This window comes from Micropterus dolomieu, linkage group LG19 (genome assembly GCF_021292245.1).
Source record: "Micropterus dolomieu isolate WLL.071019.BEF.003 ecotype Adirondacks linkage group LG19, ASM2129224v1, whole genome shotgun sequence".
NCBI lineage: Eukaryota > Metazoa > Chordata > Actinopteri > Centrarchiformes > Centrarchidae > Micropterus > Micropterus dolomieu.
The window spans coordinates 31389050-31416860 of NC_060168.1; the positions used below are offsets into that span (position 1 = coordinate 31389050).

The 27811-nt window shown below is 38.5% G+C and overlaps 1 protein-coding gene and 1 long non-coding RNA gene across 9 annotated transcripts; one reads left to right on the forward strand and one right to left on the reverse strand.

Annotated features, from left to right (window-relative positions):
- slc25a48 (solute carrier family 25 member 48) lies at positions 1-17822 on the forward strand. 5 transcript variants are annotated; one of them, XM_046030687.1, is made up of 9 exons: positions 210-234; positions 3308-3351; positions 4355-4426; positions 4539-4584; positions 5519-5647; positions 6361-6613; positions 7981-8268; positions 10445-10578; positions 14211-17822. In XM_046030687.1, exons 6-9 carry the CDS (start codon positions 6364-6366, stop codon positions 14313-14315), a joined length of 777 nt encoding a protein of 258 aa, XP_045886643.1. In that variant the 5' UTR covers positions 210-234; positions 3308-3351; positions 4355-4426; positions 4539-4584; positions 5519-5647; positions 6361-6363; the 3' UTR covers positions 14316-17822. The 5 variants fall into 5 exon arrangements, with proteins under 5 accessions (XP_045886639.1, XP_045886640.1, XP_045886643.1 ...); XM_046030686.1 differs by lacking the exon at positions 5519-5647; XM_046030683.1 differs by lacking the exons at positions 4539-4584; positions 5519-5647 and having other exon boundaries at positions 1-234.
- LOC123957699 lies at positions 12977-27504 on the reverse strand. 4 transcript variants are annotated; one of them, XR_006821869.1, is made up of 6 exons: positions 27213-27503; positions 26785-26996; positions 23044-23147; positions 18117-18244; positions 14390-14577; positions 12977-14311 (listed from the first exon to the last, which is right to left on the reverse strand). It is a non-coding gene; the product is annotated as an uncharacterized LOC123957699 (long non-coding RNA). The 4 variants fall into 4 exon arrangements; XR_006821868.1 differs by having other exon boundaries at positions 26785-27003; XR_006821870.1 differs by having other exon boundaries at positions 14390-14573; positions 26785-27504.
- Positions 27505-27811: the final 307 nt, after the last annotated feature.

Genomic DNA, 27811 nt, shown 5'->3' on the forward strand with positions numbered 1-27811 from the left:
CAAAGCAAACACTTCCAAGATCTCTCAGAAACGGATCTGCTCGCTGCTTTATCAATAAAGGCGAAGCTTCGGTGTCTTCCTCATCCCTGCAGCTGAGAACTGATGCAGAGTCGCTTTTCGCTGACAGATGAGAGGCAGCCGGCTGAAGTTTGGACGCACAGAGCAGCTCTGAGTTGAAGATGCAGACTTCAAAGAACTTTCGGTTGGATGATTTTATTGCAGGATGGATCGGAGGTGAGTGACACAACCTTGTTTCCAGGCAGCTTTTTATTCTGCGAGAGTGTTCAGTGGATCACTGTGGGAGGTGAGTCCATCCACTCAGTGGCTTCTCAAATGCATTGTTTATTTGGATTAAATGACTCGTACAAGAAGTTCACGTCTCCACGTCACGTCCAATGTAACAATGGAGGGTCTGCAAACACCCCCCCCCCCTCCGATAAAAAACACTCCCACCTTTCGTGTTTGACCTATGAACTAAATAACTAACGCGTTATCACCGCCATGCATGCTTTCAGACACTGTCGCTGCAGAAGTGATTATTTAGAAATTCAATTTTACTGAGAAAACGTCTTTTCAAGTGGGATACCTGCTGTCCACTAGCGGCGCTGTTGCTGCATCATTTGTAGTTGCATAAAGCAAAAAACAAGGGGGGGCTAGTGATAAGTGAACCCCTTTGATGCAGCTCATTTGAATTTAATTTCTCAAATCAAAAAGTTATACACGTATACAAGTAGCTGGTAAAGATATTTTCTTTAGTAGAGTAGAAAGAAGCAGAGACTCTGAAACATTTCAGTTGTTGCATGTACAGATCAAATGAGAGACAGGGTCAGTTAAAGGTTCTGTGAAAATGAAACTAAAAAGTTACATTTAAGCTCTGTGTAAATAAGTAAGTAAAACTTTATTTGTACAGCATCTATTCAAACAAAGTGCTGTACATTAAAATCAAGCATAAATATATTAAGTATAAGTATAAAACCACTCACTTAAAGGAAAAAAAACAGACTTAGCTGATCTAATGGGAAAGGGAAATCTTTACAGAGCCTTTCCCACCTTTTGCTTTAGGTTTGGTACGCAGTGTTAGCCAACAGATTTTGGTTGGATGGCTTTGATATACTGCTTGTTGGTTTATGGGCTTAGTAACTCAGACATGTAGGCGGGAGCTATATGTAGAGATTTAAAAGATGTCAACAAAAACAAAAGTGAAATTTGGAAGTTGTCTAAATATTTAAGTGTTCTTTGAAAGAAAGAATCTGATGGTGATGATCTGTAAAAATCAAAATTTTATATAGAAGGTGCTATAAAATGATGCCCTGCACTAGGGCTGGACAATAAAACAATAATTATCACAATATCATTTTTTTCAATAACAATACAACAAATGTTCAATAAATATTCAATAAATGTTATTTTATTCACTTGAATCATAAAAACTGTTTTTTTTATGAAGATGTTTATTTTGTTGAGGAAAAAGGACTGAAAAAAAGATTATACTTAATTTTACTTATGCATAATTGTTGACAAAGATTTTTTCAGAATTGTTTTGAATGTTCTGCCTCAGATTTGTGAAGTGATCCGCTGTTTGGCATCAAGTGTTGACCATAAAGAAAAGTTTAAACCACAATTAACCAACAGGTTTCTTCAACTTTAACTCAAAAGCAAAAATCAGCCTTTAAACTCGAAAGAAATAACGATTTGATTTGACTTATCGTGATAATTATCGAAATCGAAAGATATGAAACTTTTTATCGTGATAACAGTTTTGGCCATATCGTCCAGCCCTAGCCTGCACTTAAAAAAAAAAGAAAGAAAGAAAAAGTAAAACCAGACAAGCTTTCTCAAAATCTATTATTGCTCAACTAAAAGAAAATGTGGTCTAAAATAAGCACACATGTAAAGTGCAATAAAACTGTCAGCTGTTTTGTCAGTAGAGGGTGCGTTACAACAAGTTTTGACACTAAACTCACTAATTGTGTGTCTGTATTCATAAAAATGGCTGGTGGAAAGGTGAAAGCAACATCTAAACGGGCCATTTAGATGCATTTTCTCATTGTCATTCAGTGAATAAAATAATAAAGAAGTATTTTATTCTGCTGTTGACCCCCAAGGGACAACTCCAAATTAACTGCATTTACACTTAAGTATGAGGGGCCACATCTCATTATAGTTTTGGACTGCTTTGTTAAATGTGCACAAACGCATCAGTTACTCTGTTTTCTTACTTAGGTTCAAGAAAATATCACAAAATAGTAATATCAGAAGGTGATGTTGCAGTAAATCCAAAAGAGATTAAAGGATTCCACGATGTGCTTTAAAGTGACCATGAGGTTAAGTTTGAGCTCCACAGAATCAGTATTTTGTCAGTGTGGGAACGTACGGCTTTATGCATTCACTTGTGACATGTGAAGAAACCTGCCTTTTTTGTTTTGCTATTGAATTTAAGTAAATGAATTAACTTAAGTCCAAGTTGGGCAACAAACTTGGAAGCCTCAAACAAAGCGAAGTTGTATTGTTGCATTTGAAAATGCCTAAAGAATTCTTAACATGCCGGAAGGGTGAACTGTTGCAGGGAGTGGCGTTATAGGAGCAGTTGCAAAATGAAGCTATTTTTTTCTTCAGTTTGTGCTTCAGTTCTGTCTTTCATAGCTTTCCAAATAGGCAAAATGGGTTGGTAGAGTAGGCAGTTGCTCCAGCAGCCCCAGCCAGGTTCACGTACGTCAGTAGGTTTTGGTGTGTGCGCAATGAAAGCACAATATCAACAGAAATTATGTATGATGAAGTGGTGCATAGTCCTAAATTCACTCATGGTCTATCAAATTACTGAAGTCTAGATGACACACAGTCCTGGTAGCACTCGGTGTCAACTGAGTTTCTCAGCAAGATACTGTGAGCCATGTGTTGCCATGTGTAGTGTGCTGTGTGCTCTTGATGAGTAATTGGAGTGGGATACACACAGTGCACAGTGGGAACAGGGGGTTAATCAGGGCACAATGGCTTATTTTTGCCCCAGGGCCTCATGATTGCAGCTTACTCTCTTGCTAACCCCCCCCCCCCCAAAGGACTCTAAAGAAGGAAACACAAAACTCAAATTTACTGAGATGTTTCAGTACATCTCTCTCACTGTCTGGCTATTTAATTGAAGTAACATGTAATGGTTTAAAGTGCAACACAAAACAAAAGTCCACTTCATGACAGAAACAGGAAAAATAAACTTAATGAGTAGTTTGACTTTACAGCAAAAACAGTCTTCCTTTGGTATGCTGTGCATTCATTTCCCTTACGTCTATTTATATTTCTCTTTTGGCTGCAGGAGCTTCCAGTGTGGTCGTGGGCCATCCGCTGGACACAGTGAAGGTATTTCAGACCTAATGCATAATTTTACTGCGGCATAAACTTCATCACTGTCTTCTCCTGATTAAGGCTGAACGATATGCAAAACATATTGTGATTATTTTATTTTGACAGATATTGTGACGAGTGTCAAGATTTCAGTGGAAATGATAATTAGAATTTTGTTTTCACTGAAAAATGTAATATAAATGATAATGGGATTTTTGCTGTGCTGTTCCCTTACATGTGGAGAATATGATTTGTATGCTGGGGCATCTCTGTAGCACCACAATGCTTCATTTATAATGTTATGTTGCGACACATCTGACCTTTTAATCAAGAAAAATGCTGCTCCTGCACTTTGGATTTTGCACTTAGCCATATTGTAATTCCTATAATATTTTGATTAATTGTTCAGCCCTAGTCCTGACGGTAGTAAAGAACAAAAATCTGTAATTGATCAAGACTCCTGAAGTATGTACTTTATGGTACATTCGCGTGTATTTGTTGTTATGCAAGAGCAATTCATTCTAATCTGCACTTTATTTATGCTGAAGAGGCTCTGTTTACTCTAACAGCTACATGTAGTGATGTACAGCTACAAAGATTTTAAATTTTTTCATTTTATAATACAGAAAAAAGAGAAATCCGTAGTGAAAATGATATGTTGTACATAGCAGTTTTGGCTCATTTGCTAGTTTGCTGCAGTATTTTAAATTTGTATTAAAAGCATCATCTTTTACCTTGTAAGTTTGGTCTATAAAGCTCAAATGTTACTGTCCAATACGATACTAAATATTGTGTTTATATAAGAAGTTATTACAGAAAAACTCCAGTAATATTTTTCAGCCTCTGGTGAGGAGGAAATGAAAGTAAACTATCTTTTATCTATAAGAAAATCTTAAGTGTCCAGCTGAAGCTAATGGAACAGAGGCTAGCTACAAAAAAGGTGGAAGACTTCAGTTTTCTATTTAATCTTTTTTGTTGCCTTTTTTTCAAATGACACGGCCCTTTTTCTCTCCTCCAGACACGGCTCCAGGCGGGGAAAGACTACAAGAGCCCTCTGCACTGCATCCTCGCAATCTACAGGCAGGAAACGGTAAACATCCAAACTTACTTAGATCTTAACAAATCTGGGTACTTGGGTACTGGATATTACATCATTTTTAAAAAAAGATAATTAATTGGCATTTTCACCTTTTATTTAACAGTGAAGAGGCAGACAGCCAACAAGAGGAGAGAGAGAGAGAGGGGAGGGTATTAACCGTCCTGCTTTATTTTTCTGTTGGAATTATACTCATGACTGAACCCAAAACAGAACCCGGCCTTTAGAGATGCACACGTATGAATCCTAAAAACTGCTGTCACTACACTGAGTCATCGTTGTTACTGAGAAAGCCTGGTCAAAAGTTTGCTTCCCTGTTGGAGAACTATATGTTTATTTGCACTTAAAGTATTTTTCACTGAACAAACAAGTCACACATCATCTCGGCTTAACTTCCATTCATACAAAGGGTGTGTGGTCAGCGGCCTTCTTTTCAGCTGCAGGAATACGAACAAAATGACACCTCCTTTTATACAGCCCGTTCAAGGCGGGAACTTTGGGTCAATATTACAGTTTGCCGTTCTGTATAAAACATACTAACACAGAATTGTTTTTCTGCTGCAGACAGTGGAGAGCTGTTATCAACACTGGTGCTAAATGGGGACACATCACGCCACTTTTGCTTCTGGAACGCAGGCATGCTAAAATCACAGCAGCATAATGCCACCGCTGTTGGGTTCACTGTAAAAAAAAGCAAAACCGCCCTAACGATTTCTTATTGTAGGAAGTGACTTATACACAATTTACACAATACCATTTTGTCCTACAACCAAAATATGGATGATAGCTGAGTTCAAACATAGCGTCCGTAGCCCCTTAGAGACATGCACGTGTTACTTAAATGTTATAGGAATTTTTACATGTTGCGCTGAGTCACTTAACGTGAAAGTCATAACGACAATTTGGTTTTCACACACTTAAGTTTTGTAATTCTCCTTTACTTTCAGTCTGCATGCGCAAAATTACGTGCTTTTTATTCAGAAAATACAATTAACTCAATCTAACTTTCTAATTGTTTGTTTGTTGTGTTTCTGCTGTTCACATTTGATTCAGCTTAAACGCACAGTATGTAATTTCTGCCGCTAGGGGTCTCCCACATCAAAACAAAAAACAAAAGACGTAGTTTGATGACATCGTGAAGTTGCGTGAGATCATGGGGGTCTTCATTGTTAATCAACCACCATTGCAGATGAAAATCTATCTGACCTGACTCAGGTAAAAATCATGTTCAAGGACGAGGTATTGTATGTTTTATTAATGTTTTATTCACGTTTATTTAGTCACGTTCGACAACTTCCTTCCTTCCTCATTCTCTGACTTATTCCGTGTTTTGAAATGACGGCATTGATAAGTAGTTACTCTGGTGATGTGCTGCCCCCTATTTGGAGTATGAATTTGCGGGTGGCCAACTTGTACATATTCAATGATCAGTTACAGTTACATATTTTCAGTAAAAGGACAATGATTGAAGTTTAATCGTGCAACAGGCGTGATTAATATAGTTGCTGAGAACTTAAGAAAAGTGTTCATGATATCCGTTTCATTGTTTTCCAGTGTTTACACACTGTTGCAGCCCCACACTCCCTGTCCAAGAAACCACAGGTCTGCTTTCCTCAGACGCCAGATGATTTCTATGTAGTTGGCAGCTGTGTTTTAAGTTTCAACATGTGACTTCCAAACTCCAACCTCTCCCCAGCTGAGACGGAGTACTTTCCACAAAGAAAAGACTCACAATATTTGGCCGCTAAATCCCGCCTCATTTTTCATTCTGTGCGTTCTTGGCACAGGCCGAAGAAAAATCTGAGTATACTTTAGAGTTTAAAAATGGAAGGTTTAACTTGCTTTTTTTTTTTCAGTTTTGTTTATTGTGAACAGTTATAAACTGTCTGTCATTAACTCTCCTTCCTTTCTGTCTTTGTGTTTCTCAGGCCATGGGTTTCTTTAAAGGCATGTCTTTCCCGCTGGCCAGCATCACCGTCTACAACTCAGTGGTGTTTGGCTTCTTCAGTAACACACAGAGACTTATAAGCAAGTATCGTTATGGCGATGGGCGGCATCCCTGTGGCATGCTGGACCTGACTGTGGCCAGCATGCTGACTGGACTGGTATCAGTGGGCCTGGGAGCCCCGGTGGATCTGGTGAAGATCAGACTGCAATTGCAGACTCAGACGGTTCTAGCAGGTAAATTAGGGGTCTGTTTGTTTCGACTTGATTTTCCTCTTTTACCTGAGGCAGCAGAAACAAAAACAACACTTTATTCAAAGCTAAAAAGATGAGACTGTTTTTTTTTTCTCTGGTTTTCTGACACATAGTCTAAGCCTGTGCAGACCCAGCGCAGGTTTGTCCAGGTTTATTTTCTTAAACTTTGAAGAAGAAGAAAAATATGTTCAAAATCTAATAAATAAACTGCACCCTGTGTGAAGGAACACACTTGCTGGGTCATGTCCTGTCATGATCAGTAAGCCAATCACTGTGCCCTTCAAACTGACGGTTGTCCTGAAGCAGTTCACGGTCATCAAATAGCCGAATGTCATTATGACACAACCACCAAGTGCTGAGAAGACACACTGACGCTGTAAAAAAAATAACAAATAACTGTGACACAACTCCAGATAGTGATTTGGAAACATTTCTACCTTATCGCACTCTTTACTTTCAGAGCAGCAAGTTCTGGTCGTTTGATATTTACACTTTATTAATTAGTTGCAGTCTGAAAACAATAATCCACCCAAAATAATCACTCACTCACCCCCTGCTGTCTCGAAATGTAGCTGTTAGCAGTATCCTCCTGCTGTGGTCAAATTGGTTTTTAGGCATTTGGATTATACTGAGATTACAGAGGGGCAGTCGAGAAGTCAGTTATGCTGCAGGAATGGTTTGCTAAGTTCTCAGGATTCCTTTCAAATCTTCAGGGGAGGGTATTTGATACTAGAGGGTTATATTTTGGGTGAAGTTGTGTTGTCTGGGTTTCATCTTTTCATTTTAACAGTAAAGCAGGAAAACTGGTCAGAGCAGTTTAAAGGTAAAATAAAATGGCACGTGAAACATTTAGAGCTTTTTATGTGTTTACAGTGTCTGTCAAGCTCACGCTCTTCATAGCTGTCATCATGTGGAAACGTTTCCTCAAAGACACTTTGGCCTTGTCTCAATAGATCCGTGCCAGAACGTTTCTTGCAACATGTACTGTACTTTCAGCAGACTTTTGTGTGATTAATGTATCTGAATTGTTCTGATTTGAGAAACCCGATACTTGTTACATGACTTTGTACAGAGCAATAAGCCTTTTTTTTATCACTACAATAAAAACTTTATTATAAACTCATTTTACTGGAACTGCCATCCACAGTGAATGTGTCCTGACGATCCCAGGAAGTATCTGCAACATCCCACATTTTTAATTAGTGGAGCTTTGCGTGAACACTGCCAGGGTTGCTGGTTCCACTCCCAATGGAAACAGCAAGGTTCTTACTGTGAGAGTCAGAGTTGAGCTGTTACTGTTTCATCAACTTAGCATGACCTGCCAATCACATTTAATTCCTTTTCTACAGAGAACGTGCACCTTGCTGGCAACGTATCGAGCTGCACCAACATCCCTCTGCGCTCCGTCGACATCCATAGCCAGAGACTCTACCGAGGTCCCATCCATTGCATCATTAGCATCCTGCAGACCGAGGGCCTGCAGGGCCTGTACAGGGGAGCCGGGGCCATGATCCTGAGGGACGTTCCTGGATACATGCTCTACTTCATCCCTTACACCATCTTCTGCGACCTGCTGAAGCCAGACGCCACGTCAAGCCCTCATCCGTGTTTCATCGGGCTGGCTGGAGGACTAGCAGGTAAATCTCACAGCCTGTCTTTTAAATTAAAGCGCAGCAATGTATAGTAGGTTATTTATATTTCATTAGTATGGTTCGGTTTGCCTGAAGTCATCCGCTCACTGATGTCGGACAGGTTTAATCGAGGCTAGAAGCCACAGAGTCAGGAATCAAACATGTGAAGACAAGTAAAGCTAAACATTCGGGATCAGTAACATTTATAGTATAGCAGGTCACAGTATCTATCAAGCATGACGAGCCAGAACAGCTGCAGATTCCACCAGACTATATTGCAACTGAACCCGGCAGTACACGCCCAATTAAATGGAATTTGGCATGATCTCAAACTGTTTCTGAATGAACACCAAACTACTTTCTTGGTCAGCCTATTTAACGGCTGCAAGTATTTCCATTATTTATTAATCTGCCAATATTTTGACAGTTAATCTATAATTCTTCAAGTCTATAAAATGTTAGAAAACACACACACGTTTTGTAGGTTTGACCAAAATACGCGATGAACCCACAACCAGTCAAGAAATTGACAACAACTGTGGTGGCCAGCGGTATGTGCATGCTGCAGGGACTGAAGCAGTGAGAACGAGCTAGATTTGATTCCAGTTGTAGTTCCCACCTTAGCTCTCAAATCCTCACAAATTGATCAGTAAACGTATAGTTGCAGCTGAAATGTGAGCCACAAACTTGGTGCCTTGACGGAACGTATTTTATTCCATCAATCCATCCATCCATCGTCAACCGCTTGTCCTGCGTACAGGGTCGCGGGGCGTATTTTATTCCAGTAAATAAATATAACAAGGTGTATTAAGCGGAGCATGTTGGAGTAAAAAAAATACACAGTATAATTGGTTTGGAAAGACAGTGGTGTAAAAGTAATGTTTGCTCTAAATCCCCAAAGTTTGCTTAAATAGTAATATATTAAACTGGTTCAGTAACGAATGTAGAACTGCAGTAAGTGTGTCTTTAACTTTACACACATGAATTTATCATCTTGGCTGTCACATTCTTTTTCTTGTAGGTGTTGTCTGTGCAGCTACAAGCCTGTTTAACTTACAGTGTAGATTGGTCTTGAACAGGACAGTCAGCAGTATTGATGGTTTCCGTTTGTGCAGATAGATAGGATATTATCTTTTTGAAAGGAGCTTTGCAGGTTTATGATCCAATTTCAAGTCATTTTAGGCAGAAATCATAAACCATTTGCCATCTACTGATGTGAAAACATCACAACTCAAGCTCTAAAAGTAAGGATCCTGATGGTGTTTTTCTTCCAACATGTTTTGTAGAAGTCAAACCTCCTCAACTGCACTGAGTTGTAGAGCAGGAGGGGGTGTGTAAACTTCCAGCGAACCACATGGTTCCGCCCGAGTGAATATGAGCTGTGCGTGCAGTGGATAAACAGTGGGGGGGCCTGTGGCCTGTGGAGGTTGAAGCACACTTGCTTCCAGATGCAGGCTGGCCACATCTGAACATGTGATAGTCAAAACATCAGAAAAGAGAAAGAATTTAGCTGGGTGCCATAAATCAGTGAGGTTTGGATGTTCAGCCTGCAATCAGTTGTTGTCTGAGCAAAGCCCAAGATTCTTGTATAGCCATTATTTCACATTTTCTAAAAGTATTTAATTTCCGCTACAATTTTGATACTTTCTACTTTCTTTAATTCCTAATTCTAATTGGCTGGTGTAGATATTTAACTATAAAATGGGTCAGCTGAGGTGCAACTTCAAATGATACTGCTGGCATGCCTGATGTTGTTTCTACCGTACTGGTACTTTTCCACTTGGTCAGCTGTCTGAATGAATATATAACCTTTATGAGAAGCACCTGAGTGCATCATTGGTTTTAGTAGGTTAGATTTTCTCATGTGGAGTTACAGCCTGAACTCTGAATGAAAAACAGTATAACAACAATCAAAGTTATAAGTTCCCCATTGAAATTTCCAGTCTTTGACTTCCTTGTGTACCTGTGGTCCTGCTTAGAAAAAAGGCTAATTATGGTAATGCCAGTCTATCCAAGCACAATTGTCATTATATCTTGCATATAACACATTATATTCCATAAGCTTGATTTTGTTTGTTGAAAAATGTCCGTGTTTTCTAGCTAGAACTTAGACACTGAGTGGCGTTTGTAGTTTTCCTTGTTCCTTGCGGCCGGGAATTGATGATGTTTTTCTCTACTTCAGGGTCCATTTCCTGGGTCACGGCCACGCCAGCTGATGTGGTGAAGAGTCGAATGCAGGCGGACGCTCAGCCGCAGAGGAAGTACAGGGGAATTTTACACTGCATCATCCTCAGCTACAAGACAGAGGGCGCTCAGGTGAGCGGAGAAAGAGAAGTTTGGTTTACAGCAGGAACAATACAACCCTAAAAATGTTAATTACAAACACAGTGATTCTGTTGTGATCGCATGCATTTTAAAAGTCAAAAGACTTTCCCACCATATTTGACAGATGGGGGATCCAAGCTACTGTTGAGTAGAGCATTATTACATTTAAAAAAATTCTTAAGTACAGAAAAGTTACAGCAACGTGTATGTATAGAGTGCAGTGCCTCAGTAAGGAAGCACGTTTTACATTTGACAGAAATTGGCGTCATTTGACAATTTGTTGAGTGATTAATTTATCAAAATATCTGCAGGTCTTTTATAATATCAACAATTCTTAAATTCAACATATTAGAGTCTCACCAAAGTGCTGTAACGTCTTTATCCTATACATTTTATATCCAGTCAGAAGCACGAGGTGTTTGCAGAGTTTTATAGCAGAAATGGGCCTCCTCACCTCAAGCAGGAATAAAGTTTGGCAAAAGGATATGATTAGGTAAAGTTAGCTTTAGTATCTTCGTGTTGATACAATGTATGAACCATGATTTGTTTAAAAACCCTGCAGCACTACGTTTGTTCTTTATACTGCTTAGTTATAGTTCCAGACCGTTTTATTAGCTTGTACAGCTGGAAAGGTCAACAGTGCCAGGCTTGAATTAAAGGTGGGGGATGCGATTCTAGAGAAATCCATTACCACGACAAAGACGTAGAGCAAACAACGAAACAGAAAGTGTAATGTGTAACTAATGTTAGCTGAGGAGCCACCCGCGCTACCGAGTTTTGACACGAATACGATCCCCATCGTTGATCTCAGTCTATACTAAAACAACTGAAAACGCACATCTAGTGGCCGTTCACGTACACTGGGCATGTGCGTGCCGGCGTAAACATGAAGCAGATGGTCTATTCCGTAGTTACAGAAGAATCAGAAATACTTTATTGATCCCCCGAGGGGAAATTCTTGTCAAGTTTTGGCGAAAGAATAAAGTACTACAGAAGAATAACCACACCAGATTTTATTTTGCATGGACCAGTAATGAGCTGGGACTGTTAGGCTACTGAATGGAGGTAAAAGTGGCGGCGGAGAACAGACTGGAAGTCGTTGCAAAGTAAACGGCGACACACACAGTTGTACAAGTGTAGGCTATGAGTGTTATTTGCACAGTACAAAATATTTTAATAAAAATATCAAATCAAAAACTCTGTCAGTAGCATCGTGTTTCTGCTTTGCATGACTTATAAGACCCAATCAGAGAGTCGAACGTGAACGTCTGCGTCGTTTCTAAAGTTTTTGCCCGTACGCACTAAAAGTTTTAGGTCTTCGTTTTCACCGTTTTAGTCTGGACAGGAGATGCAAACGTAGAAAAAGGTCTCCGTTTTAAAACCAAAACCGCAGTGGTGTGGATTGGGGCCTGAGGGTCAGCAAACTGTTGCTGCTGCTAAGCTAACATACAGAATGGACATCATGGCTGGAATATGGTTGTGCGACTCTGTCTGAGCCCTTGTTTCCCCATTTACAGAGCCAGTGCTATGTACAAACTCCAGGCATCTTTTTAGCGCACACAGAACAAACAGCTAGCAGAACGTGAGGAGATATTTGCTGAACTTGACAAAAATTATTATAATTGAATACCTCACTTTGTAATTCAACTGGCATTAAATTTCCCAGATTGCAATTCAAAAATTCTAAAGTCTAACAAAATGCCTCTTAAAATCAGCAGATAACTTTGATTTCATTTCTGTATTTTAGAGACTTGAATCTACATGAAACACCATTACAGCCCAGGCTTACTGTACTAGCTGCTGTGAATGAAACAGATCGTTTCAAGTTAAAACCCTAGAAAACAATGTAACCCAGATGGGAGTCGAGCCAAGTTCCCAGAGTTTGAATACCCTGAAGTGCACTGGACCACGTCATTCTGTCAGCCAATGAAAGCTCAGCATCCAGACAAGCCTTCTGTTTTTTTGTATAGGTCATGTTACAACATCGGCAGTCAGGTCAGCACATCTACACGTACAGTCGAAAAAGCAAACCTCTAATCAGAGAGTGACTGATCAGATTAAAAAAACATGTTACATTATAATAAACAACAAACGTGGTGAAATGCTTTTGATGGATCAGCAGAAGTAAGTGATGCAGCTGTTGAGTCTAATGTGAACCTACTAATGTTTGTAATGTCAAAGGTTACGAGATGTAGATAAACTGTCCAGAATGTTTTGGCAAAAAAAAAGAAAGTGGAGTAAACTGCTCATGAGATCCGTTGTTCAGATCAATAAGTCAGATTATTAAAGGACAGTGTCCTCCAAGGCAAAATAACTAACACCGTGTTCCCCGGTGTTTTGACCTGTGTAAGGCTCTTGTTTATTGTAGCCATGGAGAAATTAATACATAGGCATTTTATCATTTCATTTTATTTGGTATTTGTGAAATTCAAAAAGTGAGCAAACAAAACTAAAATGAACATTAGCAAAAGTAAAACAATATCACTGTTGAAAACAAGATTTATAAAAATGACAACTGATTCACAATCAACTAAAGTTATAAATAAGTTAAACCCCCCAAGAATAAGACGCCACAAATACTCATTTACTAGTTTTTAGTGGTAGCATAATTAATGTTCACAACCTGTAGATAAAATATGATTAACAGCATAAAATATTGATGAAACGTATCTGACACATTAAACAGCTGTAGTCCTCTTAATTTGACATTTTTCACAAGCTACCTGCATTTGATGCGGTCTTATTGAATTACAAAACGGCACAGTTGCAGAGCCGCGTTACAGAGTTCTGTTTCTTTTCTGGATTCATCAGCAAATTTAACCACATGGAAATGACTGCAGCCCTGGCTGTTACAGAATAACATTAATCGTCTACATCTGATAATCCGCCACCATGATATTTGTTTTAACCGGTGAAAGTGACCGTAAGATCTAGCAAAAAATTTGAAGCTTGCTAATGTTACCTGAATATTTTCTGATTAAGAAGAGGGATAGAAAGTGATTTTCTTAACAAATCTGGGTATTTTTCCAAACTGGAACTGGATCCAAAACAGTATCAGACATATCTCTTGTTGCATCTCTTGTCTGTCCTGGTTTTTTTTTTTTTGTGCATGTGCAAAAGGTACATTTTTCATCAGTTCTGACTAGGGCTGAGCAAAAGTGTTATCATTATAAAAAAAACAACATTCAATATCAATAATTTTCATGATCAATGTAAAATCATTTTAAAGTTTAAAAGCAGATCTTTGAAGAAACCAGGTGGTTAATTGTGGTTTTAAACCTTTCACATGATACATGAGCATGATAAACACTTGCAAAACAGAGATAGAACATTAAAAACAATTATTAAAATCTTTTTTTTAAACAAATATGCACAAGTCAAATTAAACAAAATATATATCCTCATTCCAAAATAAGTGCTAATTCATCTGTGATTCAAATGAGTTAAATCAAAAACATTGTTATAGGGTAACAATATATTGCTATAATTATCATTGTTTTATTTTTTACAGGCCCTTTTTACTGGTTTAAATATTTCCAGCGGATGTTAATGCCCCGAGTTGTTTCTTTTAATAACCAAAGATTAAAATGTAGGTCACTGAAACTGTGCGTTCTTGTGTGCAGGTTTTCTTCCGCGGAGCGTCAGTAAATGCCATCAGAGGCTTCCCGATGAGCGCCACCATGTTCCTGACCTACGAACTCTCCCTGCAGTTCTTCAGGGGTCTCTAGGACAAAAGGAAACATGTTGGTGGTAAAAGAAATCCCACTCCGATTTTTGGCAATTGAGTGCACAGCAAACAGACCTCAGTTTCTTTGTGGCAAGAGATTGGTTGCAGTTTATTGTAGCTGTGGGTCAGCTGCTTCTGAGCTGATGCAAAAACACTGAACACACCACGGCTACGGCGGAGCGGTTGGAGACGATTGTGGCCGTTTGACAATGCTTGTGATTCCACCATACAGAAAATGCATCTATTTTTGACAGAGGTCCTATCTTTACAATTAAGACAGACAAAGAAAGAAACCAGTTAACTACGTAGCCCATTTACCCATGGTACAAGCACAAAAATCAAGGAAAAATTATCAAAATCAACTAAATCTGAGAAAGTGGGAAAAACCAGGCAGACAAAATGCTCCACTCCTGAAACGCTTCCTGTGAGGGATGAAGCCTTGCAGAGGACTAAACAAACCAGGAAAAAAATGGCGCGTCTAATAAACAGGCTACACGATTGTCAAGCTATCAGGTGTGAGAGTAATGGGAACGTACCAGTCCTTTGGAGATGTACATCTACGGAAATACAACTTATTGAGATTGTTTAATTATAGCTGAGCTGAATTGTTTCAAATCAAATGACAAGTCTTTACTGCAGTTGTCCATCAGAGTAATGTTACGGGATGATGCATAGCAAATGCATATTGGCATTCTGACTTCCCCTTTTAGATTCCACAGCTTGCACAATGAATTCAGGGTGTAGCCAGAGAGGATATGAATCATGTGTTTTCATAGCCACGAGATTGCCTATCCTTAAATCTTTTCCCTAAATTAACCCGTTCTGTAAATGACGAGACAGCAACTGGCCTGTCATGGCTAAAAAAAATACCCTCTGAGCAGGTACAATAACGGTTTTCTGTGGTGCTGGTTAGAATAATCTGCAAGAGCGCCGGTAAATGGGAGTTCAGCATAGCAATGTCAACGGCGTAGCAACTCTCGGTACAATGCGTCATAGCTGATACTAGTCGCAGTATTAGATCGTGCAACAGGGATGCTATTTTTTCCCCCCACAAAGATAGACATCTCTAAGCCCGGCGTGCAGACAGCCCCACAGCCTTTGAACGCTTCGCTGTGAAGTAATGAAATATTGTAGCGCCGAGATATATACTGACCAAATTGTCACACAAAGATTGTTTGATCAAAGATGTTTTAAACTAGCACTTTTAGTTTTGGATGGTTGTCCTGTTAAAAGGTTCGGTGTGTGATATTTAGGAGGATCTATTGACAGAAATGCAATATAATATCCATAACTATGTTTTCAGAAAGACCTTACATAGTGAAGTGTTTTCTATCTACATATCATACACCGCGGGTCCCCTTTACATGGAAGTCGCCATGTTTCTACAGTAGCCCAAATGGACAAACTGTTCTACAGAGTACGTGTCACTATGTTGACTAAATACAAAGAAGAAGAAGTTGTTGTTGTAGTTGTCTGGTTTAGAAGACGCAGGAGTAAAAAAGAAGTAAAATGTATTAATAATTATTTAGCACAATTATTTAGCAGACAGAATGTCTTCTGCCACCGTAGTTTCTCCTACACGCTTGGACAGTGAGGGGTGAGCAGCGACTCAGCCGCTGGTTGCAATTCACTACCCTCACCACTAGAGGCCACTAAAATTTACACACTGAACCTTTTTATAAACTAAGAATTAGGACACCAAAGTCATCCATGTGTTCCTGGACGGAGCCTCGACGGCAGTGCTGCGCTCTTATGTGGTGTGTTAAGCTACTACAGGTCTAAAGTGGGGGATTTGAGTCCGAGGCTGGACTCGATTAATGCCAACGTGTTACCCATCACTGCTTTTTGACAGTACATTTTGTGCCAACACTTAACCATATGCCGAACGATGGTTCCTAACTGGCATGAGAAAACTGCATGTTCAATTCCATAGTCTGATTTTGCCGTCAAGCCAATATTGCTCTGTACGTAAAGCTACATGGTTATTTAAATGGCATAAAGTCCTGGATAGAAACTACATCAGCCCCTTTAGTATCTCTGGGTGTTCGGTGGCTATTAAAATGACTGAATGATGTTCATAAGATAATCTATAAAGTGACATTAATGTTGATGAAACATAACATAGCAGTAGTTGTCAAATATATGCTGACATGGGAAATTCTAAAATATTAGTATAACAAAGCTAACTTGCACATAGATGCTAACTTGCACTAAAAGCACATGGATGATTTTGGTTTTTAGCATTCTCATTATTTAAATGGAGGAGTTGAGTATTTCTAATACCAAAGAACTCTGTGTTGCTCCCGAGGTAGGTTATGTTGTGAGTTTGGGATCAGTCTATCCTGTAACAGAACTTTACTTTGACAAAGACACGTGGAAGAAACCATTATAGTTCTGTGTGACCCTGAGAGAAATAAGTAACACTATAATATTTTGTTATTACACATTATTAAAAAAAGTGTATTGATTTTTCTCGAAAGCATTCTAAAACCAGAGGGGTGGATGGTTTTTTTGTTTAGTATTTTATAGAAATTGAATTGATTCAGTTTAATAAAACTTTATTTATCCCTGTGAGGGCAATTGCAATATGAAGTCTAAAAGAAATTGTTTTACCCGAGACGTCTCGTGACCTGCAAATCACCAAATCAATGTTGGTCATCATGTGGTCTATGTAGAGTCAATTATCAGTAAGAAGGGAGCTTTGCACTTTGATCTGAGCAAGATGAAGTAGTCTAAATGTAACATTTGTATTGCTTTTAGTCTTAGTTTGCTCTCAGTCTTTAGGTTGTTTCAGTTTTGTTTTGATTTACGTTCCGCTGTATTTTTGCTTGTTTGCACCTGATCAGAATGATCAAACTTAAATGACGTTGATACATTTCAGTTTTTTGGATTTTGTTTTTCCATTTGCAGTGAATCAACTGCTCTTATGTTGTATTGAAAATCATTATGAAGCATTGAAAATGACATTAATTCACAACATGAATTGTCGCTTTCAGGTGCACATGGACTGTGTGTGCTTCCGTCTGCTTGTACATAATGTTTGTTTCTTATATTAAGAAGAGTTCATTCTAAATTCACATTAATCTTCTTCCCATTATACGATTAAAATTCATGAATTCAGATACACAGGAAGCTTTGCAGCAAAATCTCAATGTTGCTGTATAAAGTCACTAACTGTTAAATTTATAGTCAATGATGCACAAAAGTAGTTTCATTCTAAAATGAAGAAATCCTCAATGAAAAATATCTTCCAATGGTTTAAAAAAAACAACATTTTGCATTCACATTTAATCTGTTAAAACTTTCCTGCAGACCCTAACTTGTGTCATAAACTAACACTTATTGGATATTTCACATTTTGGAGGGAATGTCTTTAAAGAAATGCATTTGCCTGCCTTGTAGTTATATTTTAAATAAATTTCTTATCATGTAAATATGTTAACTGCCATTCCAGATGGTGGAGAGCCAGAAGTGTCTTACTGTAAATAAAGAAAGCTTTTAAAACGCATCAGTGGTCCTATTGCTTTTCTGAATCTGATCTACTCTGCAGCTCATGTTACAACATGCCATGTGACAACCGCTGCATACATGCATGAACTGTAACGAGATGAACACAAGATGTTTTCACGTCTTAAAAGGAAGGGGTTGATTTTCAAGTTGTAACAGAGCCTGGTGGGATGATTCAGGCGGGAGTAGAAATGCACCCCGAAGTTGGCCCCTGCACACTGCACATAAGAGTCTAAAGCTCTGAGGTCACTGTCGTAACTACAGTAAACTGAACGCTCTGTGTTGTGTACTTAACCTCCCTGTGATGTTACAGTGTCCACTAGATGGCAGCGTTTCACAACACAAAGTCAGGCTGCAGCCGTCACAGTTCTGTTAATCTGCATTCAAGCTGGTTGTCAACTGGAGTTCAGTATCCAAGGAAATCTACAAAAAAAAACCCGAAAACAAGTAAACTATTAGTAGTAAGACTTTACTTTTATTTATTTGTTGACACCAATATATTAGCAGAAGACTGTTGGGTAAATGTTACCAGTCAGTCTGACAAAGCTAACCTTGCTGAGGCAATGCAGCCTCAAAGTAAGCGCCTCAACAGCTTCCAGTCCTGTTTACAGTAAGAAGTGCATATTGTCTATCTTATTAGACTCAGGACAAAATTTCAGTGGCCTGCAATACCTGAAGAAAACTACATTTTGGGTTCTGTGAGTCAGTGTGGTTGAAGGTCCAACTGTGACAATTGTGATTTTGTTTTAAGGATTTGGAGACAAAGATTTTTGTAAACATTAAAATACCAATTAGCAGTCTGCGTCAGAGGTCACCAGCTTTACCGTTGGCTAGAAAGATGGTGCCATTTGTACAAAGGTAAAGTCATAAATGAGGTTTCAAGACAAAACTAGGTTAAATGTAGATGAATCTTCACTGCCTGACATGCCGGGCCCTTAAAAATCATGAGAATAACTAGTGTGCCAAATAAAACTGCACTAGGAACTAGATTTAGGAATAGAAACTGTCCTTCACTGGGGTTGGGTGATTGGACAATATTATGGTTGAGAGCATCACAGACTTTGCCTTACTCATACCAATTCTGCTCATGAATTCATCAAACATCACATTGTTATAAATCCATGAGCAGAATTGCTTTATTTAAATGTATGGATTTTTATGATTTCTGCATTGAGTATTTTGGTTTGTCAGGTAGTTTATTATAAAAAAAAAAATATTCCTCACCATAATAATTTGTCGAATGATTTTAAAAGAACCAAATCTCCATATACACATTTGTATTTTGAAATTGCAATCTCAAATAAGATATAACATGACAAGAATAAAACTGCAGCCTTAAAAATTAAGGAGTTAAAACAACAAAATTTCTATGAGCTCTACTAAATCTGTATTCTTTTGATTTTATTTCTATAAACACAAAAGTCAATCTCCTGTTGTTTCAACTCTTGTAATGAATACAAGAGTGACTTGTATTCATCTCAAGTCACTCTTGATGAGCGTGGGCTAAACAACAGAAGAGGGAGCAGTAAGCACTTTAAATGTAAATGAGACTCTCATGTTGACACGCTTTCTGATGTGAAAACACATCAGCAGCTGGGATTTGGTTTGAGGTCGGGTCAGGCTGTAGCTCACCCAAATCACAGCCCCCGTGTTTGACCTTTCGATATGTTAATGCTATCGCTTTTAAAATGTTCCCAAGATGCTACAAAGAAGCCAGTACCACAAATATCCTCACTTCTACAGATGCATTTTAAATATGACCATAGAGGCAATTGGAGCACAGTGCTGTTTGGCTGATGATTGGCTGATTAGCCATTTGTGTTAACAAGCAATTGAACAGGTGTACCTAATAAAGTGGCCGGTCAGTGTACATAGTAAAGTCACTTTGGATAAAAGCATCAGCTAAATTAATGCTGTTGCATAATTCCACTGAAAGCGCCATTGTACCAACACTATAGAAAATACCCCCCTTAACTTCCATTATTTAGATTATGTTTCCTTCAGGATTGACAAATTCCCTGTTTGACTCCAACATTACTCTAAATTGGTAATTGTGGTATTACAGTATGGCATGAAAAGCTGGCCCAAAGACTCCATAAAGGGTGCAACAGCTCCTTACATACACTAGGTGGCACAGATGTACTGGTATGTTGATGCATTATATTTTGCTATAAAAAAAAAAATACACTTAGTATTCTACTATAATTTAAAATGTTAGATTACATACCGCAGGAATGTCTTATCAAGTCTGTTGAAACCTAAAAGTCTTATTAGTAACATAATTTCAGCGTGTTTTCAGAACAAATCAACTTGTTTAACCCTTAACATGGGTAAAAAGTGAGTTTTTATTTTCTATATCTTTACAAAAACTTTATTTAATCATTCAGTATTCCAGGTATTCCTAAATTAACTTGTTTTTGATCATAACAAATCGTTATTTACATTTGTCCTTTCTTACTTTTTCAATAAAAATATTTTTTGTATCACTATATTACTAGTGCACAACATGAGTAAAAAAAAAAAAAGACCTATATTATTATGTATTTATTTCCTACAGTATGTAATTTCATGTGTGGCTGATTATCTTTGCAAATAATTTTATTTCATCATTTAATATTTCAATTGTCATTACATATCTTGTTTTTATTACCACAAATCTTTATTTGTACATCAATTTTACACAAATGGGTCAAAAATGACCTGTATGTTTTCATAATGGAATTTCATAGGAACTTGTGATATTTGTAAATGTTCAATTAGGAACATATGTACTGCCACTGTTCACCTGCCACACATTTCTTAATAATTAGTCATTTAGCTGACGCTTTTATCCAAAGCGATTTACAATTGCTATGCACACGTTCCCACACCAAACTCATGCGTCCTATCCAGTGCGCCATCGCCACCCCAACCCTTTCAGGCATGTTGTCCACATTTGTGGACAGTTACATTTACTCCATTTTGGGGTTACTATATCATGGTGATGTTCTCAAAGTCATTTGAGGACACGATCAGTTGATTGATAGCAACATTGTAAGAGTGGTTACTCTTGTTTTCCAAATATTTATTGACTGATGACCTCAAACGAGTGTGGCCGATTGTGATGACCATGCGCTAAATGCCTCAGGCATATCTGTGAAAAACCTTTATTCAAGGAGTCAATCGAGGTATTTAATTTAGAGAAAATGTAGTTATTATACACCAAAAACCAACTGTCCTCCTATGTGGACATCGTGCAACAGTGGAGTCAGATTGCATCAAGTCTGATTTCTGTAATATGCCAGTATATCTATTCTACTTTTTCAAAGATGTGATGAATTGTATTATAAAACAGACATTTAACAAATATATAAACATAAATAACAATGCAAAAGTGCATATTACAGCATTAAACAGCAACTTTTGACTGCTTTGCGGCCTTTATAAGAATTTTACTCACATACTGTAGAGAAATCAGTTTCAAGTAGAACTGTCTTATCTGTTACATGTTGATATGTTAAAACTGAGATGATTCAACATGAAGTTAGATAACAATATGCTACTGGCTTTCTGCATACTTGTAACTATGATGATAAATACCACTGTGAGTGTTTTTACTCCATTTGTTCCTAAAAATATGAGTTTTATTGTTAATTTTCAAATATTGAGCTTAAATACATGGCATAACATGACATAAAAACATACTATTCCGTATTGTCAGGTGTGGCATTTTACTCCTTTGTTGCCTGGTGTCCACTTATGTGGACAGTTAAATAATTTAAAAATAAAAACAGAATGGATTTGGATATTAGCCCAATTTCAAGTACTAATAGAATCTTTAAAAAGTCTAGATAATGTTTTTAATTATTTATGCATGAGAGGGTGAACACGGCTGCTTTTGCACATTTAATTCATGTTCAGTTATGAAATGTGTGGCAGGTGAATAGTGGTCCGCAGTAAATACATTCCTAATTGCAAACATTTACAAATATCAAAATATAAAATAAATATCAAACATGTGAAAACATACGGGTCATTTTTGGCGCATGTGTGTAAAATTGATGTAGAAATACAAAAAACATGTTTGTTCATACACTAAGAAATGTAATGCAATAAAAATAATGGTTTGTGGTAATTAAAAAAAGATATGCAATGCCAACATGAAATATTAAATAATGAAATAAAATAATTTCAAAAGATATAGCAAAACAAACCAACCAAATGTTACCCATGTTATGCATTAGAAGGGGTTTGCATAGCTATCACAGATATTCTAGCACCAAGTAACAGAATGTAGAAGATGTTTTAGATGCATCTGCATTAGTGCAGTGGCTGTTAAAGCTGCCATTTCAACCAGGTGAGAAAATTAGACACTTTCTGCATTTTATCCCGCCTGCAACTCACAGCTATAATTTTGTGTGTCGGCTGCTTTGTCTTCCCTCCTCTGTCATCCATCAAGCTCCACCGGTCACCCTCCTTCATGTCCCCCATCTACTTCTGTTCCTTCACTGTCTTCATTTTCAGTTCAAATGTCTGTGATTTTCCCTCCTGGCTGTGTCCCAGTGCAGCTGAGCGTCCCACCCCTGCACAAAAAATAAAGGGCCCGACACGGAAACACACAGTCCAACCCAAACCCATCATCTGCTTCCATCCTACACTTTATGGCTCCACGTGTTGGCTGATGGCTTCAGTTCAAACGTGGGAACGGATGCAGCCAAAGATTCTCCCTAGTTACTCGTTACAAATACTTCAAAAATTTGGTTTATAAATGAGAAACTTTCCTTTCCTCAACTTGTTTTTCAAGATTACCGCTTTCCTTTTATTCGTCTAAAGATGATCCAGCTTTCCAGTACTTTGGTCTAGAGCAAGATATCTCACAACTATGGTCCGCAGAGAATGATCCAGAATGACTTTGGTGAACTCAGACCTCTAGTTTAACACCACAATCAGATCAGAATTACTACCACAAGAGCCTTACTGTGACATTTACTGAATATATTTCACCTCAGAGGACCTTTTCCATATTTAACACTGCATGGGATTTCCTCCAGCACCAACATTAGGTCTAATTGAAGCTTTTACTCAAGATGTCTAAAACTAAGAAACAGATTTCTTTTAAATTAGCTTTGAATATTTGTGGTCCCCAGAAGACGTATCGTAGTGATTTCAATGACCACCGATACTTAGTTCAGCACCGCCTTCATGTCAAAACCTCCAACTGTAATGGACTATTATGACATTACCTCAACACATTCCTCGCTCCTCAGAGGGTCAACCTTTTCCCATTACGGTCAGTCCATTGTGGCCAGCCTTCGTCAAGCGTCACCCTCTGGACTAAACGTTAACCCTGAAAGTAAGACACAGAATTTCAATGAACATGAAGTACACTCATGAGCTACAGAGGATTACCCCCCTGTCCAAGACCTTTCCTCAAGTTTCACAATTTAAATTTTAAGCTTTCCAGAACAACAAAACCCTCCGCTGTGGGATATAATGAACATTGTGGCCATCAGGGCCGATAGTAGATTTTTAGACTAGTCTTTGGTTTTTCTATTTTAACAATAGAGCGCAGTCAGCTCCGAGCCTTATAAAACCACAGGAACTCCTTGCCACTGCACACTGCTTGAAATGATGCAGGTGAATCGCCAACCTACACTTTATTACGGCTGAAATGATTAGTGGATTAAACAATTAACTTGATCAACGGGACCTTGGGCAACTTGGGCTCTGAAAAATTCTGATGCGACACTGGTCAGTGATGACGCAACATGACAATGATCTGTCCATTTCTTAAATCTTAAAGATGGGCTCCTAGAGTAAACTACGTCTGTATCTATTATATACATGAGTGATGGAGGGAGTGAGTCCAGACACTATGGACTCTGGCAGCAAGGCAATAATGAGCCCAAATGAGCTAGTAAAAGAAGAAAAACTAAATAAAAATGGCAGTTACAAATGCCTTTTGTTTCATGTTTGGATGCGTAAGCTGCAACAATGTCATGGGGCTGAGAGTTTGTTATACTGCGTGAGATTTCATGAAAACCTGAATGTTTGTGCACAGGCTGCAAGGCCAATGTGAAAAAAACATTTCCATTGTTATCTCTAACTGTTTTTGCAATTAATTTCACAATTTGATTCTGTGCTGAGCCTTGTATTGTCCAAAAAATAAAAAAATAAACAGCTTTTCATTCAGCTTACCTTAAATTTCACAGAACAAACAGACAAACAAAAATATTATATTTTCCCCACAGGACTGTTTATTTTGTTGCTTTGAGCAGAAATAATGGAAATATAATTACACCTATTGCAAGATACAGTGTTTACGCCTGCCTTCAGAAAAATAGGTCTAGATTGAAAGAACACACAAACATTATTATATAGTACAACCTCTGTTGGCATTTACAATGTCCCTGTTAAATGTAAGCTGAAATAAGCCTCTCTCTCTCTCTCTCTCTCTCTCTCCATATATAAATGCCTTGTGTTGAATTTTCCTCAGGAGACAGAAATACACTAAACCCCTTCTCCGCTGTCGTTCATTTTAAGACCCTTAATGAGAAAAGTCTATTGGTCTCTGGAAATTACAAACAGCCCACACACACACACACACTAATCTGTCACTGACTTCAGGATTAACAAAACTGTAACAGAGCAAATCACCGCAAGCAGTAACTGAACAATGACTTAAGCAGCAGTGGAGTAGAGAAGCTGGTTGGACTTTCTGGACGGCAGCGGGCAACTTTTTGTACCGGACAGTGTGAATGTATGCAAATGTAGTGAGTGTGAAGCAGGGCGTCACTGAACATGACTAACCAAGGCTTATATGAATAACCAGCCTTTTAAGCACTCATCTTTTTATATTTTTATGTTGTTCCTCAAATGTAAGTCACTTTGGATAAAAGCGTCTGCCAAATGAGTAAATGTAAGGGTTTAAAAATCTAGAAATCCTTACCCTACTAGGGAGGCCCCCGGGCTAGCTGTTGGGAACCCCACTATAAAAGAACGCACCTTAGTAAATATTGTAATTAATGTGGTACAAATTCTATAAAACATTTGCAAACAATCAAATGACCAATAAGCAGCTGGCATTAGAGCTGCAACATTTAAGTGATCTACAGAAACAATTAATTGATTATTAAAATAGCTGCCAATTCACTGCCCTTTTTCTGTTTTATTTAGCTATTTGTAAGCTGAATATCTTTGGTTTGGTTAAACAAAACAAGATATTTAAAGACGTCACCTCGAACTCTGGGACATAGTGATGGGATTTTGTATTTTATATTCTAATCAATTAATCAACAAATCGATAAAATAATCTGCAGATCAATCTGCAATGGCAAAAGCGGCTGTTTTGCCTGGAAGACTAATGAATCCTGGGATGAACCTTTGCACATGGTGTTGCAATGGAATTAGTTATCTTTGAACGGACATCAGACGAAAAAGTATTTTTGCATTAATAAAAGAATATATTGGGGGGTGGGGGGGGGGGGGGGGGACTTCACATTTTCCTTCAACACATCAGAAACTATATTGATTATTGTCCATGTCTGCATAATGTTTACGTTCACATTTTAAGTGGATTTTTCTCCATTTTCTGTGGATCGTAAAAAAAAAAATAATTAAATAAAATTCTAGTTAGGTTCTGGTTCAGGCAATTAAAACCACTTAATGTCCGCGGATAATGGTGAGTAAATAATACAAAATCTCAATGACTTGTGTTTTGAGGCACAATATGTACAATGGTGGTACAATGCTGTTTTTCAGTGTTATACGCGTTTGATTAATATTTCTGTTTGTTTTATAACTCGATAGAGATTTACTGATTTGCCTTGGGCGAGCTTCTTCATACATCTCTGAAATTCAACACAGAGCCAGAACTTTGTCAGGCACAAGGTTCACACTATTCTTCATGCACTGAGGTCAACAACAGAAGCCCATCAATATCCCACTTAGCTTTTGGGCAAAGGCTGATTCAAATAGGCTTCTACAACAACTCTGCGATCAGTTCCCTCTCTACTGTACAACCCCCCCTAACCAACGGAGGCAAACATGAACACATTTCCATTGTGTTTGAAATATGAATTTAGCTGTAAAACAACCTGCTTGTGGTGCTGTAGAGTGTATACTGCAGTGACTTAATGTGTGTATACGTGTGCAAAGTAGTGAGTGAAGACCAAAACACAAAATACACATGTAACATTATCAAACATATGCACACACTCACTGAACATCGGAGGGTTTTGGGGGGGGGTTGCCCGTGCCTTTAGTGATTAATATTCACTAGGAGTTGTATTAACACCCTTGAAAATGCAATAAACTAATTATAGAAAATATTTCTTTAATTACATTCAGTCACTGAGGGAAAACTAGTTGCCTTAATGTGCTTTTTATTTGTAATTGTACATTTTCTTCCTTCATAATACTTTGGTATACAAGAATATTTCTCCATATCAAACTAACACAACTGTATTCTAATGTAAGCCTTTTACATACTATGGTGTTGTAGAGATGAATGGGTAACAAACCACTAAACTGACCTTACACTTAAATAGCCTATGGATATTAAAAACGTTGATGTAGCCTAAAGGTCGTTCTGTCAGCCCCTTGAGACAGAAATGTTCATTAGGCCTACCCTACATCCCACAATACATAACACCGAGATGTTCCTTGTATAGAAATATGTGAGTTTTGGTGGGAGAAGAAAAGTCTTGTGGTCATATTCTTAACCCTCGGCGACACAGTAGTTTTTGGGGAGGTATGCAAAAGTATAACCACTAAAAAGTTCATAATCATTACACCTCAGTTAACCCCATCAAATCTGCTTAAACACATGGGAGACAGGGAAAGTCCTAATGCCATGTCCACGTTGTCGACATCCAGCTGGCGCAGCCGCAAAGCATAAAGTTACAGGTGTCAATAAATTAAATTAATGGAATGGACAAGTGAGCTCTCTCCCCACAGGTGAACCAGTTTAGTTAGTTTCTTACCTCAACGTAGCTGCTATTAACTGTAGTTTAGCCGGCTCCATGCCGACTGTCGACGGTGACTCGGCCCCTCATGGGAAGCAAAATCTACCACAAATTAAGGTTTTGACATGGTCCCGGGAGGTTAGTCCTTCCTCTCTCACAGGTGAATCAGCGCCATTTTCTTTTTGAATCCCCCGTTGCGAAGTGGGAGGAGCCATTTCGGAAGTCCACTTCTGAAAACTCAAAACACAATCTGCAGTTTAAGGCCCCGAAAAGACGAAAATCGCAAAACGCGAGGCGCACACCAATGCCTTTGGTGGAAATTGGAAAAGATTAGTGCGCTGCGTTTTTCACCGAATCAGCTGTCCTGTCAGTCTAATCAAAGCGCCAGCGAACTGTAATCTTTGGTTTGCCGCTAATTAATAACTGTCATATTAGCAGAAACTCACAGGTCTGTGTCTTTTGTCACTAAAACCATCCGCTTTAATAAAAGAGACAAACGCAGAGCGCCTGCTCTGGCACTGTTTGAGGGTGAGAGGTGTACAGACACGCAGGAGATCGGGAAAGGGAGATCCGTGTGTGTAGCCTACATGAGACCCTCAGAAAGAGGAGACACTGGTATTAGCCAACCAGTTGGTTCAGTAGCTTCGTCCTAATGATGGTCGGTTTAAGGCGTATTTTAGGATGAGTCGGGGCAAGTTTGTTGCAGTCTCCGGACAATCCAAGCAACTGTAAACTTCCGTCAGTGCAACTGTGGGCCCGTCTCTCCATTCATTCGATTGGACAATGGAAAAAACGCGAATGACTTCGGGCGCTTTTCTGCACCAGAGTTTAATTTATTTCAACTCCGTGCGCTCAGAGCGCTCCTTCGAAAACGCGAGGCGCCCAGGGCGCTATGAGGCCTTGTTTGTTAATTATCAGGGAGGTTGAGGGGAGTGTATGAATCTTGATCCTGCCTACCCTGAGCGAAGCATGACCCTCTCTTCACCATAAATAACTATATTTTTATTACATTCACACCTAGTATTGGAGAAAATAAAAAGCGACG